This window comes from Sphaerulina musiva (genome assembly GCF_000320565.1).
Source record: "Sphaerulina musiva SO2202 unplaced genomic scaffold SEPMUscaffold_2, whole genome shotgun sequence".
Classification (NCBI taxonomy): Eukaryota; Fungi; Ascomycota; class Dothideomycetes; order Mycosphaerellales; family Mycosphaerellaceae; genus Sphaerulina; species Sphaerulina musiva.
Genome location: NW_016017384.1, coordinates 266,259 through 283,969, shown reverse-complemented (window position 1 = coordinate 283,969; position 17,711 = coordinate 266,259). Strand labels below are relative to the sequence as shown.

The 17,711-nt window shown below is 41.3% G+C and overlaps 4 protein-coding genes across 4 annotated transcripts; 3 read left to right on the top strand and 1 right to left on the bottom strand.

Moving 5' to 3' along the window:
* Positions 1-597: 597 nt before the first annotated feature.
* Positions 598-5,451, top strand: SEPMUDRAFT_146952 (PI3_PI4_kinase-domain-containing protein). The gene is made up of 3 exons (XM_016903984.1): positions 598-1,529; positions 1,608-4,600; positions 4,658-5,451. Exons 1-2 carry the CDS (start codon positions 853-855, stop codon positions 3,352-3,354), a joined length of 2,424 nt encoding a protein of 807 aa, XP_016763053.1. The 5' UTR covers positions 598-852; the 3' UTR covers positions 3,355-4,600; positions 4,658-5,451.
* SEPMUDRAFT_114063 (uncharacterized protein) lies at positions 3,503-3,835 on the top strand (the record flags this gene model as incomplete). Its single annotated transcript, XM_016901074.1, has 1 exon — positions 3,503-3,835. One exon carries the CDS (start codon positions 3,503-3,505, stop codon positions 3,833-3,835), a length of 333 nt encoding a protein of 110 aa, XP_016763054.1.
* Positions 4,879-5,769, top strand: SEPMUDRAFT_39272 (alpha/beta-hydrolase; the record flags this gene model as incomplete). Its single annotated transcript, XM_016908740.1, has 2 exons — positions 4,879-5,582; positions 5,658-5,769. Coding segments are annotated over 2 exons (816 nt in total), but the record flags the coding sequence as incomplete, so codon positions are not given.
* Positions 5,770-6,860: 1,091 nt separating this feature from the next.
* SEPMUDRAFT_114061 (uncharacterized protein) lies at positions 6,861-16,528 on the bottom strand (the record flags this gene model as incomplete). Its single annotated transcript, XM_016901073.1, has 2 exons — positions 6,861-7,063; positions 16,519-16,528. The coding sequence occupies 2 exons, from the start codon at positions 16,526-16,528 to the stop codon at positions 6,861-6,863; spliced, it is 213 nt and encodes a 70-aa protein (XP_016763051.1).
* Between the last annotated feature and the right edge of the window lie 1,183 nt (positions 16,529-17,711).

Sequence of the window (17,711 nt, the reverse complement as noted above, 5' to 3'; positions counted from 1 at the left end):
CTCTTCCTCTATATTAATACTGCCCTACCGTCTGTACTACCCTACTGTCCGTACTACCCTACTGCCCTACCGTCCGTCCCGATAGCGTTAATAGCGTTTATTATAGGTCCTTATACTTAGAAGCGAGAAAATAAGGTTAATCTGGCTATAAGACGATTTAGCATCTTTTTTTACGTTAAGTACGCAAGCCTTACCTCTTTTATAGCAGATCGGCGCAGTATCTATATTATAGCTAAAAACCGGGCTTCTAGCTAGAAGCTATAAGGTGCACAAGCGAACGCAACCGTCTTATAGCTCAAGATGGCCTTATAGCTTCTGGCCAGAAGCTATAAGGTACACAAGCGAACGGGCCCTAAAGTGTCCGCCAGGATCATTGCGTGTGCCGTAGATGGCAGCGAATCGAACCTTGTTTCGTGTTTGACAACGCTTACCTTATAGGCTTATTGGCCACGACGAGTCCGACGACTGTATCGCTGGCGTAACCTTAAGAGAAGCACAGTACCTCCTTGCCTCCTACATCGAGTAGAAGCCCAGAAGGTGCATCGAAATCGAGTAGAAGGTCACCTCCTAGGTACATCCATTGTCAGTACAGCACAACCTAAGGCTCACAAGCTGAGTCGTCCCGTCCCTAAAACCTAAATCATTGCGCGCCATCACAGCCGTCCATCGCACCGTGTCTATAAGGTACCTACAGATCGCCGACTACTGCTGCTCCTGGCCTACCTACCTGACCTCCTACGCTCATGACTGCCCGGAGCTCATAACGACGCCTCCTGACTACGAAAATGCCGCCGAGCACTTGATCCTCGCGCCGCACCCGGGGCAGCAAGGAGTCAAGGCCATTGCTTCACCATGCCCGCCAAACGACCAGCTGCGTCCGGCTACGCCCGCATTGCCCAGGCAGAGGAAGAGGAAGAGGAAGAGGAAGAGGAGGAGCAGGAGGAGGCCTACAACTCAGACACCGAAGATCCCTTCACCGATGCCGCCGCAACAGCTGTCTTCTCGTCGTCCCCAGCCAGCGGAGCACCACCGCGCTATGGCCCCATCCAGCCGCGCCGTCAAGGCTCCATGCGCATGCCGGATGGGAATGGCGCCCTGAGATCAAAACACACCACGGGACGAAGCAGGCGAGCCAACAGCGGCGTGGACATCAAGGCAATCAACGCGCGCTTGGAACGATGGGCCGATGAGATCAAAGACCGCTTCACAAGGCGAAGGGTCAAGGGAAAGAGTGCCGAAGAAGAACATTTGGAGATTCATCACTCCGTCTTCCATGCGCCTGATTGGGTACGGCCTGCAACGAAGGAAATGTTGGAGCACGATGCTTCCAATCATGGAGAGAGGCTTTCGAAATTGGAGTTTGACGACATGGTCGAGTCGGTGCGGACTGCAATTGAGCTGGGCCTGCATCCAAAGTTGATTGCACAGGGCAGCAGTGGCTCATACTTTGCGAGAAACAGTGGTGGGAAGACCGTGGGCGTTTTCAAGCCCAAGGACGAGGAACCGTATGCCAGTAAGAATCCGAAGTGGTAAGCATGACAGACATGACAGATAGCATTGCCAAATGCTGAGACATCTGCTAACCTGGGGGCCTCTGTATTTTCTAGGACCAAATGGATCCACAGAAACCTGTTCCCCTTCGCCTTTGGACGTGCTATGCTCATTCCCAACTTGAGCTATGTCTCAGAGGCTGCAGCATATGTCCTCGACTGCCAACTGCGAACGAACCTGGTTCCCTACACAGATGTCGTTGGTCTGAGCAGCAAGAGCTTTCATTACGACTGGATGGATCGGAGAGCATACTACCGAAAAGGGCGACCGTTTCCCGAAAAGTTGGGATCGTTCCAGGTCTTTCTGACCGGCTTCAAAGGAGCGACCGAGTTCTTCCAGGAGCACCCCTGGCCGGACCTGAACAACGCGAGCTTTCGAGGCGCACCGGCGAGGAAGAAGCGGACTCAACGCTGGGACGCATCATGCCGCCCGAGCAGTCGAACCACCAGCAGGCCCACGACAGCGACTACGGATAGCTACAATACGGACGATGAAGATGACGATGCGGCGAATGCTGGACAGCCGACGGAGTTCTGGACCACAGAGCTGCAGCAGAGCTTTCGAGAAGAGCTCGAGAAGCTTGTAATCTTAGACTATGTGATGCGGAACACAGACCGCGGATCAGACAACTGGATGATACGAATAGATCGTGACACGAATACCGCGACGATAGTGAAGGAGCCACCCAAAACAGATGGTGCAGTAGAACAGGACGGCTACAACCGACGCAATGAGAACATGAATACTTCGCCGCCATCAGGCAACGGGCGAGAGAGTGCCGTACCCCGGATCGGTGCCATCGATAACTCACTTTCCTGGCCGTGGAAACACCCGGACGCATGGCGCAGCTATCCATTTGGCTGGCTGTTTCTTCCGGTAGGCCTGATTGGAAGGCCATTTTCGGAAAAGACCAGGAGGCACTTCCTGCCACTCCTCACGTCTAAAGACTGGTGGAGTGAAACCCAAGTGAAATTGCGCAGTTGTTTTGAAATCGACGTAGACTTTCAAGAGAGGATGTTTGCTCGCCAAATGGCAGTGATGAAAGGCCAAGCCTGGAACGTGGTCGAAACACTCAAGACGCCCGATCATGGCCCCTTGGAGCTCACAAGAAGGAGTCGTGTGCACGTCTGGGATGATCTGGTCGACATTCCCGTCGCAGTACCTCTGGCGCGAGCGAGTGAGGAAATGCGAATGAGAGCTGCTGCCGTCAATGCCGAAGAACATAAACGTCGCGCTCTAGCTGCAGGTACGCCTGCAATCGACATCGCAGAGGACGAAGAAGAAATGGATATTTCTGCTGCACATCCTTCTGCGTCAGCACTCAACATTGCGTTGTTGGATCACCTGGGCACGTCGTTGCCGGCGAAGATGGAGAGTACGATACAGACCAGTTCGAATCGGTTCAATATGTCCCGTGAAAACTCCTCGCAGAATGTCAACGGCGCACAACGTCAATCCTCCGCTACTGCCGCCAAGGAAGTATCACCGCCTTCGCTCTTCACTTCACCTTCTGAAACACGGAGTGTTCCACGCCCCGCCCATCCCTTCCGCTCTCGAACTGGCGAGCATCGCCATCGAGTATCTCTCGACGTGCCACGAACGCAATGGCTGTCCTCTCCGAATACATCGAGATATTCGAGAAGATTCTCCGCCAGTCTTGGTAGTGGTAGGCACAACGACAGTGAAGACGATGGTGATTTGGGCTACGCTGCCACGAGTGAACGGGAGGGTGCGACAAGGAGGGTTATCGTGGAGCGATTGGAGATGGTCAAGAGTAGGAAACCATTGTTTGAATGGTGTTAGAGGGGCGAGATCACTCGGTCAATTGATTTCCTAGCCCAAGGGACTTCAGGCAGCAGATGTGATAGTGAGGAAAAAGGTATCATGATCGTCTGCACAGCTCGAGCCTGATTACGCGAATGGATTTATCAGATTGAGAAGTAATGATGAAATGTGTCCCCAGGGTTGTGCGTGGCGTATTGTCGATTGTCAAGGGACTCTCGACGCCATTGCGAACAGTATGAGCTCCACCAGCAGCGGTTCAGAGAGTCTCGCAAGTGCAAATGGACAAGTCCTGATCTCTGCACACTCTCCATCATCGTCATCGTCATCAGCAGCAGCAGCAGCAGCAGCAGCAGCAGACTATGCTTGCAAGAGGGTACTTTCGACACAGGTTGCCGTAGTCGTCATCAGTGCGGACTTGGGTCGACCTGGTCCCGGGCGTGAAGACGCTCGCCGGTCCTTTGGTGATGAAACGAGGAATGTCACGGTCGAGGGTTTTTGAAAGTCGACGACCACGCCTGCGGAACAAGAATTGACGAATCAATGGTGTGTACTTCGAGACATGCATGAGTGCGGTGTAGAGAAATGATAAGGTCTGCCGGCGATGCTGCCCCCGGGATATATTTCTGAAGTCATGTCAGAGCATGCCAGCGAAATCTCTGCTCCCTCCTCATTGTTGGAATTAATGCTCGCAAGTCGAACTCCAAGCCGCGCCTGGCTTCTGAGCGAAGTGAGGGCAAGGTCCAGTAGGATTGTCTATACAGAGTATCTGTACGTGTCCAATCTCGCATCGACGTGCGAAGGCCCTGGACCACCTGATTGGGCACGCCCGAACAGGTTGTTATACTCAGGTAGCTGACTGCATATATCAGAACTCTCTTCGTCTGATGCCTACCGTGGACCTCTTACCTATGGAATGCAGGACGGAGTAATACATGCATATTTATATATATTTATATCTATATGTGTGTGACCAAGCCTGCGTGTGAGTGCAAGGACTTGCGGGCATACCAGATCCCCGAGCTTCTACCATCGTCGCGGCTGCAGACTCACCTCATTCTCTTCACTGCCGGACCAATCTTACTAATCTCGACCAGCTTCACTCCGTTACTAGTGAGATTGATGCGGGCTATCTTGTGCACAGCTCCGTCCTCACAGATGCGCTCTCACATTAGATTTGACGCCACATCCTCTCTTCTCTACGACGACGACGATACTCACTCCATCGAACAGGATGGCGCCGCAGTACGATCCGGAATGGTCAGCGGTATGTACCGTATCGGACTGTCACAGGCGTGCTGCACATGACTAAAACGTATCGTAGTTCGAGACTCAGGTTGGAGAGAGACCTATGTTGCCAGGCTCAACCGAAGAGACAGTGGCCGCTTTCAACAAGTTATGCACTGCCATGGCCCGATTGTTACCAGAAACGGACCCTGGTATCACAACGCGTAAGTCGCTCCGGAAAATCAACCATTTTGTTCGTCCCAAAACGAGCTTGGTTTTCCAATATGTTTTGCAGGCGACGAAAGAATCAATGCACACATCGCCGTCCGCGTCTATTACCCGCCCAACCCGTGCGAATTCCTCCCTCTCGTTCTCTTCGCACACGGTGGAGGTTTCACTGCTGGGAACCTGGACACCGAAGACCATACCTGCAGAGTCGTGTGTGCAGAGGCCGACTGCATTGTGGTCTCCGTCGACTACCGAACCGGTCCTCGCATTACGATGCCCACACCGATCGACGACTACCAAGACGCCTATGATTGGGTCATTCAAAACGCAGACGCGTTAGGGGCAGATACCACCTCTATTATTCTCCTGGGCGGTTCAGCCGGGGGAGCTCTGGCTATTGCATTGACTTATCGACTAGTACGACTCGGCCAGGTCCCTGCAGGACTCGCAGTTGTGCAGCCCATGTCTCTCCACCCAGATGCTTGCCCTGCAGAATATCAGAGTCAGCACACATCCTACCAGGAGAATGGCGCGGAGGATGTTCCTGTGGTGAACACACGCTCCGTAATGGCAGCCTTCCAGCGCTCGAGTGGCTTGCCTCCTTACCCAGATTGGACTTGGTTTCCACAATCCGGTGGTGCAGACGCGCTTCAAAACTTTCCCCCGACTTATATCTTCAACACGGATCTGGAGTGCTCTCGAGATGACGGTGGGGTTCTGGAAGCGGAGCTGAGAGACGCTCATGTGCCTGTCAAGAGGGACATGATGACGGGGTTTCCGCATTACTTTTGGGTGTAAGTCCTTCTAGAAGTTGCCTCTTCTTTTCTGCCAGTCACTCCATTAGGCGCTGAAATACTCGTTGATGGTAGATTTCCTGTAACAAATGGCGGGGCCGAGTTCAGAGACAGGTTGGGAAATGGTATACGATGGTTGATTCACCAAGCAGAGCTTGCGCAAGGGTTGGGCACACGGCATATCTAAAGTGTTCGCCGCCGCTACACGCTGCGGTGTGATGTCCTATGGCAGTTTTCATAGGAATTTTCTAAGAGACGTTATATATTCTATTGAATAATAGAATGCTCTATCTATCTGTTCTATATAGGTTTAGCCTGTCTTTTGGTCTATCTACTAATTAGGCTATAGATATCCTTCTTATAGAAGCAACAGTATTAATTAGGGTCTCTAGAGCTTGTTTTATTTATAGGCTTAGAGTCTCTAGAATCCTATCTTGCTTATTTTAGACAATTTTCTTTTACATTTTTAGAGTTTAAAAATAGACCTTTTAGGTAATTCTATACTTCTATACTTCGATTAAGCTTAGAGCTAAGAGCTAAGGTTATAGTCAAATATATTAAGTAAACAACCCTATGTACCTAAATCTAAGACTTACTTAGTAATATAGTAACCTAAGTTCTTCTAAAAAGAAAACTAAGAATACAAAGTTAGTAAGGCTCTATCCTCGGCCCTAGACAAGAGGAATTATAAATAGTAGGCCTATAGGCAATCTCGCGCTAAGCCTAAGAACATAAACTACTCTATACTATAGGTTTTGCTCCTACTTCTAGTATTAGCTAATCATAGACTAGAGAATAGCTATCAACTTTAGCGACCTAATAGTAGCGTTCAAACTTGGCGACCTAATAGTAGCCTCTAACCTAGCCTTAACTGTAGTATAGCTATACGCTCGTTCTTAAGCTACTGCCTCTACTTGTCTTAGGTCTATATAGGTATTTAAGATTATAGACACTAATAATTGTAATATGTCCTATAGGCCTACCTGTTAGTAGTACAGAATGCGTACTAATCTTATATATATATATATTCTATCTATATATTGTATATAGAGAATACTACTATAAGAAAGTAGGTAAATTAGATACTACAACAATTCTCCTAGCTACTAGCGACGCTAAGTTGTAACCTAAATACTAGTCCGTAAAGCTAAGAGAGCTTACGAATAGTATATAGAATAATACCGCTAGGTAGGTAGAATAAGGTCTATTTAGGTCTAGTATCTCTGTCTAATATGTCCTACGGGCCTGCCCGTTAGTAGTACGGAGTACGTACCAATCTCAATTCTTATACGCGCGCATGCGCGCGCGTATATCCTCTGTCTCTTCTTCGAGGTAGGCCTCTTCTTCTTCCTCTTCCTCTTTCTCCTTCTCCTTCTCCTTCTCCTTCTCCTTGTCCTTGTCCTCCTCTTTGTCCTTCTCTGTGTCCTTGTCTTTGTCCTTCTCTTTGTTTCTCTCCTTGTTCTTCTCTTTGTTCTTCTCTTCTGAATTTGAATTTTAGAGCGCGTTCGCTTGTTCCTTATAGCTTCTAGCCAGAAGCTAACGCTACGTAAACTCTCTCTCTTAAATGTAGGTCGTTATAACTAAAGCTATAAGCCGGGGGTGTTCGCTTGTGTTCTTATAACAACTCGCCTTATATACAAGGTAAGAAACCTTATATATAAGGTAAGGACTTATCCCCTATATAGTATAGATTATACTATATTAGGACTAGATACTAGAAGGCGGGGAGTACCTGTACCTACCCGTACCTACCCGTACCTACCTGTAATAAAAATGGGTCCTTATACTTAGAAGCGAGAAAATAAGGTTAATCTGGCGAGAAGGCGATTTAACGCATTTTAGCGTACTTTTTTACGTTAAGAACGCGTACCTTACCCCTTTTATATAAGATCAACGTAGTATCTACATTATAGCTAGAAGCCTAGCTTCTAGCGAGAAGCTATAAGGTAAACAAGCGAACGCGACCGTCTTATAGTACAAGATAACCTTATAGCTTCTAGCTAGAAGCTATAAGGTATACAAGCGAACGCGCTCTTAGGTAAAGTAGCCTATAGGGCTAGGTAGGCAGTTTTTTAAGGTAGTAACGCATTGGGCCTATCCGTGTTGCCTAGTACACCCCTACAAGCGGTAGTGTACGGGTTAATAAAAATTACGTCTTAACGATAAACTGAATTACCCTACTACCCTAGCCTATTCTATACGCGTTGTCTTACCTACCAATTCGTCTATTACCTGTAGGAAGGCATAGACAATAACTTTGCGGTGTACTACGTACGCTCGAACGCGTTGTATACCTCTTACGTACTTGTTAATTCCTGCAATCCTCGCTCTTATATCTGCTTCCTCTGCTCGCTTCAATACCCTACGTACCTTATATAAATTACTCTCTTCTCTCTCTCGCTATATCTTACGTACCTTAGATACTAGTATAATACCTCCTCGCTATAGACTCGAACGTTTGATCTAAGAGCGTACCCTACGTACGTTTTCTACGACGGTTAAGCAGCAGAGTTCGTTAATTGCTTCCGTACCGTCGATTGCCTATATCTAAGTACCTTTCAATAGTTTAGAAAGCTCTCTTTTTAATAACCGTAGTATATCCTATTAGCTAATATACTTAACGAATCGTCGGAGTAAGCGGACTGTCTTCAGGGTACTGAATTCGTCGGTAGATAGCTAAGTATCGACGGTATTCGTAAGCTACTACTATTCTATCTCTACGCAGAAGTATCCGATAATATACTCTACATTAATAGGCTATATACTAGTCTTCTCGAACGTACTATATAGGGTACTAGCTTTTAGGGCTCGACGCTAGAACCGCTCGAAGTTAGTAAGGAACTCGAGTCGATTATAATCGCTATATCCGAATCGAATAGCCGTATTAATAGCCTTAGCGTACTAATACTTATATAGTTGAAATACTATAACGTCTAATAGCTATATAATATAGGTAGAGTAGGCCGGTAGAGCGACCGGAATAATAAGATACTTATTATAGAATTTAATAAACTCCTTTATATAGTAACTACTATATCTATCTATTAAAAGCACCCTCTTAGCCCTAACTATACTAATACGACTATATTTCTTAAAGTGCTTAAGCTACTCTAGGTATATAAGATCGTTCGTATACCCTAAGCCGCTTACTCTAACTATAGTGTCGTCGTTAAGATTAGTATACTACGTAGCTATATACAGTTTGCCCTATAAGATAAGTATAGAAGGTACCGTAGCGCCGGCCGCTAAGATAGCTTTTACGTACGTAAGGCTCTTACGATTGTTTACGGCTAGTAGGAAGTTTCGACGCCGTAGGTACTATATAAGTACCGTCTGCCTACTAGCGATACTAATCCGGAAGCTAGTCTCGTCTATATTCTATAGATTCGACGTAGTAATACTATTCTTAATATATATATAGCGGAACTTAGTAAACTACTACTTAATATCGCTAATATCGTACATAGCCGAACGTAACGCGTCTAACGGTATAGTCCTTCTCTTAAACTATTCTAGGTAACGTACGAGCTAGCGTAATACCTATATAGCGCTTACTATAGGTAGCGGTTCGGTACTAACGTAAGTTTGTACAAGAATCGAATTAGCCGATACTATAAGCGACCGTATACGTATACTAACTCTAATCTTATCGCAGCGTTCAAGATATCGAATTAGAGCCCTCTCCTATATATTATCAAGCTTGCGATTCGTCGCTATATACGTATATTTACTCGGAATACCTAGGATTCGGTTTCTAAGGCGTTAGTAGTAAACATCAAACGATTTAGTAATCTCTATTATTAGTAGGTATACTGTATTATTAGCTATCTATTCTATAGCTTCGGCAATACGCTCTTCTTCCTTAATATAGGCCGCTATATTGATTGACTATAGAAAATATAAAAAAAAACACGTGTTGAGTAGGCTAGGGTAGTAGGGTAATTCAGTTTATCGTTAAGACGTAATTTTTATTGACCCGTATACTACCGCTTGCAGGGGTGCACTAGGCAACACGGATAGTAGATTTTTAGCGCGCTCTACTCTAAAGGATCGCGCCAATTAGAGCGTACGCTTTCTAGGATTTCTAGCTCCCTTTTATAGATTGATTAGTACTCTACTCCCCCCTGCACCTGACCTACGCTGCGCTTCGGAAGGTTTAGAGGTCGTTCCGTACTAATAATAGTTTTAGAATCGACCAAAACTACTACTATTCTGGCTAACTAGGCTAGGAAAACTTCGATAGCAACGTAGCAGTTATAGAGCTAATTAGATAGTAGAGATATAGTATTAATAGCAGTAGGTAGGTTTTTATGTATAGCAAGAGTATAGATTTTATATAGTAGGAGGCCTCTTAGGGTTAACCCTAAAGTATGTAGCTTAGGCATACCTCTTAGCATATAATACTAATAGTATTTCCTCTATACAAAGACATTTATAAACATATATACGAACATATATATATACGTAGTCGTAGTATATAGAATAGTATACTACTAATAGAAAGATAGTAAGATTAAAGTTGCTAGAGCGATAGATACTAAGTTTGTAAGTATATATATTGTTACTGTCGCTGTTATACCTTCTAGTATATCAAGAAAATTCTTCGTAAGCGGAGAAGTATACCTAAGGCCTTATTGCCTAGGGCATTTAGGTTTAACTCTACAATATAGTAACCGACGATAATAGCAATAGACTCTATACGCTTTTCTTTGCTAATCTACAACTTATCGTACTCTTTAAGGATAACAGCTATATACTTTTATTTAACTAATACTAATAATTTATATATGATTTACACTACCGGCCTACTATTGTACTAGACTTAGCGTTATTATAATGCTAGTATATATACTTGTACCTAATAAAGCCCTTCAAGAGGTATAAGTAGGTATTTAGTAGTATTAACGAGCCGGATCTTATTATTTACTACCGCAACTATATAGCTATACTCTATGTATAGTATATAGATACTATAGTAGAGGTATAGGCCTATAAGATCTTTAGATAGTAGAGGAGCGAGGATAGTATATAATGCGAGCTCGCTATCGAGTTCCTTATACTATATAGAATATATCGCTTTGTAAAACCGAGCAGCTCTTTAAAGACGCCTACTTAGCGATACTTATATACGCTATATACGACGATACTAGCGACAATAATACTAGTAATAGTAAAAGTATTATTGGTAGGTAGAGGTATATATAGATATAGGGCTTTGAAAATGGATAGCGAGTACTCGTAATAATGTACTAACTCTAGTTCTTAAGATAATACTATTCTACGATAGCTATATTGACTACTATATATACGTATTATCTATAGCGTAGAATAACTCCTCTACGCGATTTGTTAACTAGCTATTCTACTATACTATTAATACTATTATTAACGTTCTAGTAGTTATAAACAAGCAGTTCATATAGCTACTATAGTAACAAGCCGTTATATAAGCGTAGATTGCCGCTCTCGCTACTGATCGTAATAGGATAGTACATAAGGTATAACTTAGACTATATAGTCGAACGGAATTCTCTGGGCTATAGTTAGCTAATACTAGAGATAGTAGCAAAGCCTATAGTATAGAGTAGTTGGTAAGTTCTGTAAGGGGTTCTAGACTAAGATGGTATAGGTAAGAAGCTAAATTCTTTAGTTAAGAATTTGTATAATACTATATTATGCCTTTGGTTAAGCCTTTCGATATATATATATTATTGCTACGATTATTCTAAGCCTTCTCTATAATATTTGTACTAGTATACTATATATTGTTTTCGTGTTCTATCGCTATCGAGCAAAAGTTGGAATTTAAGTTATACGCTAGCGGTTGTATATACAGAAGTTGCAGCCTTACGCTTTTGCTTAGCAGGGTCCTCCCGAATTTTAAAATCTACGCTTTAGCCTTTTATTAGTGCCCCGATATACAAATAATATATCAAGATATATGTAGGGGCACTGAAGCGTCCTCCCGCCTTTTATAATTCATTCTCCCGCCTTTTATAAGTCCGCCTATATAGTAGTATAAGTAATATATATATAGAATATAATATCCTGGAAAGTGTAGCCTAAGGCAGAGAGGTGTACTATAGCTATAAGGGCCGGCTTTAGTACTGAAAAGTCGTAAAATACGACCTATCGTTTATTACATATCGCATAGTACCTAATTATTTCTAGAAATCTCGAGTCTAGATAGGTATTCAAGAGACAAGAAGAGAACCTCGGCTTCTTTTTGTTCTTATTCTCGATCCCGTTCTTCTTTTTATTCTTGTTCTACTTCTCTAGAATTTAGTACTTTTTCCGGGCAATTATATGCGGCGGGAGCAAAAATTCTAAATGGCGGGAGGCCAAATTTCTTGCTTACAGTCCTTCGCTACCTCCTACTGCCTCCCTAGGTACTTTTGAGAGAACTGAGACAAGACAAGGTCCCTAGGCAATTACGAGATCGAGACGGAGATCGAGACGGATATAGGTATAGGGATAGAGATGGAGATAGAGATAGAGATGGAGATAGGCACGGCGCGATATGAACACGGCGCGATATAGACATAGCGAGGTACGGCGCGATAGGCACGGCGCGATATAGACACGCGATGGATATAGCGATAGACACAGCGATAGACACAGCGATGGACATAGCGATGGACACTACGCGATAGACACCGCGCGATATGAACACGCGTACCTTAGGCAAACTTGACCTCCCGCCATTTAGAATTTTTGCTCCCGCCGCATATAATTCCCCCTTTTTCCTTGTTATTTTATAGAAGAGCTATTATTATTAGATCTTCTCTTCTACCAACGAGGTCTTTGATTAGGATGTTTATTGAAGTTTTGGATTCTACGTGCTCTTCCTCTTTATAATAGGAACAATACTTACTTAGTAGAGTCTATAGGACCTCCTTCCTTTAAGATTTTCCCCTGATTTCTAGAAAGTTTACAGAGTAGAAGAAGTAAGGAAGGAGTTATTATCGTCGTTTAGGTTGTTAAGAGATCTCTATGCCCTTGGAATTTAGTTGGTCATAGAGTTGTCTTATTGTACTAAAAAACAATTCTATAGCCCTAGCGTTTTCTGGGATCGTTTGGAATAGCTCTAGAGTTGAAACCGTTACTAGAATAGAGCTCTTATAATATATTCTAAACATCCTTAGCTATGTCCTTATTATTAATTTATAGAAGGGGCCTTTCTTCAACGCCTAACTGAATAGTAGCCAGTGCTTATCTTCTCCGTCTTCTAATACGCCAGAACAGCTTTTTTCGGTTAAATAGGACAATATTCTTAGTACCTATACTTCTTAAATGTCTTGTTATTTCAGGTGCTAACGGATAATGGTTTTATTGCTTAGATCTGATATATTAAGAACTCCGGACTTCCTTTTTGTTCTTCAAAAGAAGATTCTCGAGCTTTTTTAGAGAGAAGATGCCTCTAGAACCCTAGATCTTTAGCTTTACGGTCTCTACCCAAGATATATACCGCTTGACTAGTAGGTCCTACTGAGGGTTCCTAGTAAACTATGTTATTCTATCTCTCGATAGTGCTGCGTAAAAGAGACTACTATAGGCTACGGGCTCCCTAGAAAAGTCATCTAAGTAAAGAGAGAAATAGAGTAATTGAGAACTTTGTTCTAATATAAAAACTGAGAATTAATACTAGCCTTTTTTAGGACTCTCTAGAGAAGGTCTCCTATAAAGAACTGTCTAGAAATTTCGAATAAGGCAATTCGCGAAATAATATTTGGAAAGGCTCGGACTAGGGAATTACAAAAGGTAGGAGCATAAAGTTTAAAAGGCGGGAGGGCTTTACTAAGTCAAAGCCTAAGGCTGCAACTTCTGCGTATATATAACTCAATTTCCAACTTTGTTTAAAAGCGACAGCGAGACAAGGTGCGAGAGCGATAGCGACACAGGGCGCGAGAGCGACAGCGAGACGTAAAGGGACCGCGAAACGAGAAGCGATAGCGAGACGAGAAGCAATAGGAGGACGAGAAGTAATAGTAGGACAAGTTGTCGTCGTATTTTATCGCTATCGAGTATAGTTGGAATTTAGTACGCAAAGTTGTAGCAAGGCCCTCCCGCCTTTTGAAATCTATCCTCCCGCCTTTCATAAATGCCCCTCGTACTTCTTTAGATATAATTTAGAGTATCGTTCCTATTTAGGTCGGGCTTATAGATACATATACAGCTCAAATTTGACGGATTTCGCGATAGCGGTATACTACAACGACAACGTCTATTTGCGATACAAAAACAGTATACTTAGGAATCGAGTAGTATATCGCCGTTAGCGCGGTCACTAGTATCTTACTCTCGGTCTTGTTTTTAGTCTCGAAGTCGGTATAATTAGCTCGGTTTAGTATAGCGTACGCAAGCCAGTATATATAGTATATACTACATACAAACTTTATAGTCTATACGTTCTTCTAGGTAATATATTAGGTAGTAGGCAAAACTCGCGTGATTCAGGATAGTAGAGTAGTATAGTTTTCTAGTCTATTATTCAAGATTTCTTTTTTTTTCAAGCTATATACTACCGCTTATAGAAGTCTCTACTACGCAATATATAATACTACTAGAAGCTTCTATATACTTAAGCCTCTATATACTTCAGCTTCTATATACTTCAGCTTCTATATACCTAAGCTTCTATATACTTCAGCTTCTATATACTTAAGCTTCTATATACTTAAGCTTATATTATTGGCGGGAAATCGCTTATATGTCCTTAGAGGTAATTAGTTATACCTCTCTAGAAAGTTGTTTCTAGAGTGTTTTAGAAGATACTAGAGGCTTTGCTATAATTGGTCAGATAATCTGAATATACAAGCATTATGTGACTACATGGGTTATAGATATATATCCTGATTATGTAACCACTCTAGAGGCCGAGCAGATTTCTTCCTAACCTAGGAAAAGGTTATAATCTCATAACCGCTATAGTGAAATAATATGATACCTTTGAATTTGATGCATTTAGTGAAATTATTTTAGAATAATAACAGAAACACTATTCCAAAAGCCAAGCAATAATATCTACGAGCTAGATAAAAAAAGAATCAAGTCCAATTGATATCTCTAATCAACAAAAAAAAAACAAATTTTAGAGAACTACAGAAAAAATACTCATCCAAAACTCTAGAAACTAGTGAAAATTCTCATATTGTAAAGGCTACCGCTAAGGCGGACAATACCGTCTTAAAATGAATCGGGTGCTGCACATAAATCTAAATTCCCTACTCGTAATACAACCGTTAGAATTGTGTCTACCTACTATCAGATTAAAGATGGCAAGGAGCATCCGACGTACGAAATCACGCAGTCAACTAATCAACTCATATAGTCGCCTATGCTGTCGAATCTATACACGGGATTTCAAGTTACAACGTATCCTAACGGACCGGCTGCTTACTAACAATAGCGGACTGAGATACTTATAACTTTATATACTTACTAATACTATATCCTTAGACGATAGATTAATACTAATATAGTAATAGATCTACTATCTCTATTAAAGCGTTAAGTCGCTCTAACCTTTTAAAGGTACTAATATCTAAGCCGTAAGCTTCAAGGATAGGAATCTATTAGATACAACTTTAATAAGCCTGTTTAGAAGCTAAACTCAATAATGCATTCTTTTATTGTTTTCTTAATACCTTCTTCTTTACGCGTTACAAAAATTGGTATAGTAGAGGTTTCCTTTCCCATCTACCTATTATTAGTTTCTATAATCTATTTATTACCTTACCTACTAGACAAGGACCTACTACTTGTACGATGTCTTACGCCGAGATAGCGTCTACTTATGTCTTCTAGAGGCGATTGTATAAGGCTATTCGAGGATCTAAACAATTAAACGATAAAGAATTACTATCGTGTTACTATAATAGCTAGCGCTATTACTTCGTAAGTACATTAAGTATAATTACAATAGCGTTGTAGCGGCTAACCTACTTATACTATAGATAAGACGTATATAGTATATTGTTACAGTTATACGTGCTCCGGTAAAGACTTATTTTAGTACGAAAACTAGCCCTACTAGTCCCCTAAGATATTTGTAATAACTTTTTATAGATATATAGCAGAATGATCATAAATAAGCCTTATTCTAGAAAATAGTGACTAACAATAACGATAGAAAGCTCTAGGGTCTATACGATTTTTACTAATCTACAATCTAATAATCTATTGTTCTATTTACAGATAATACCGATATTATTACACAAGACTAGGACTAGCACCCTTATATTACTTTACGTTCATATTATTACTAGACTTGGCGTTATCACACCAGTAGCGTATATTCTTAGATCTACTTAGACATTCGAGGTAAAGATAATATACTACCTCGAGAGGTAGTAGTAGGGTAGAAAAGGGGGAGTATTTAAGATTGAAGAGTAATAAAGTATAGTATTCCGGTTATAATATATCATTACTAGGGTCTCAAAAATATAAGTATTGTCAAGATTATATTAACTAGTATTTGTATATACTGTCCTCTATATTATATAGAATATATTATTTATACAATTTGTAAAGTTTATACTATGAATACGTCAATGAATATCTAGAAGCTATATCTATAAAGAATACAACCGTTGAATCTAAGACGTAGCGTATATACTAGCATATTTATAGAAGGACTGTAAATAAAGCATACTTATACTAACTTAACTATTTCACTTGCCTAATACTATTATATATTAGAGCAGATAGTATATACTAGGTTATTAGTAGCAGTAGTAATAGCAATAGCAATAGCAATAGTAATAGCAATAGCAATAGCAATAGTAATAGTAATAGCAATAGCAATAGCAATAGCAATAGCAATAGTAATAGTAATAGTAATAGTAATAGCAATAGCAATAGCAATAGTAATAGTAATAGTAATAGTAATAGTAATAGTAATAGTAATATTAACTCGTATACTACTAATAAATACGCTTCGACATCTTATTAGGTACTAGCTTTACAAAGCAAATGCAATACAATACTACCTAGTAAGCCTACTAACGATAACAATAATATATAAAAAAGCTCTAGAAACTTCGAGAAGGAATTATATAATATTTCTTAGAGTCTCTAGAATACTTTACTTAAACTGGTATAGTACAACAAAAAAGAAGGAAGGCTATACTAGACGATAGTACTATAGACTTATAAAATAAGGTTAATAAGATTCCGCGAGCTTAAGTAGTACTTAGAGTATTGCTACTAGAGGAATACTAGTAGGTATATAAAGAGTTCAGGTATAGATAAAGTAATAATACTATTATAAATCTTATATCTTCTACTAGTAAGGATACCTCTTTATATTTAGCCAAAACGATAGTATTATGTTATCGGTAGCGTAGAACAACTCCTCTATATAGTTCATTGATAAGGCATCCTATTACAGTATAAATACTATAATTACAACCCAAGCCCTTCGATACCTTACCGGAGGCTATAGAGGAGAAATTAGCGTATTATACTATAATTCCGAAATTTACTATATTCATAGTAAGCTTTACCTTAGTACGTGTTATATTAAGTACGTATTAAGAGTAATATAATATAGTCTTTGTGTTGAACAAACATTATAAACATTGTAACCGTGTCTATATATACGGAGAGTCTCTATGTATCGTAGAATATTATATATTAAACAACGGAAACAGTGTTAATACAGTTAGAGTATATAATATAATGTTAATACAGTTCGTATATCCTACTACGTATAAACTTAGGTGCCTACCCGACCTGCCTACCTCAGTACGTACTTTACTTTATATAACGGCTAACCTAATCGAGCTTAGAAGGAAAACTGCTTTATTGTACCTATACTACTAGACTATTATTAAGGTATACAAAGCGACCTACTAGATATACTTCTCTTAATTACTATACACTATAGCAGAGGTACTAGATTAGCTATTGCCGTAGCTATATCCTATCTAACTTTACCTAACTCTACTACTATAACTATCGTATCTTTCCGAAGGTAACTTACAAACCTCTTTTACATTATCTCTTTGTATTACCTCTTATAGAGTCGTATTCGAGTTAAAGGAGTGGCCAAATATAGTATTGTTATTATCCTCCAACTCTTTACTATTATACTTATTTATATTGCCTTCGGTCTTATTGCGAATC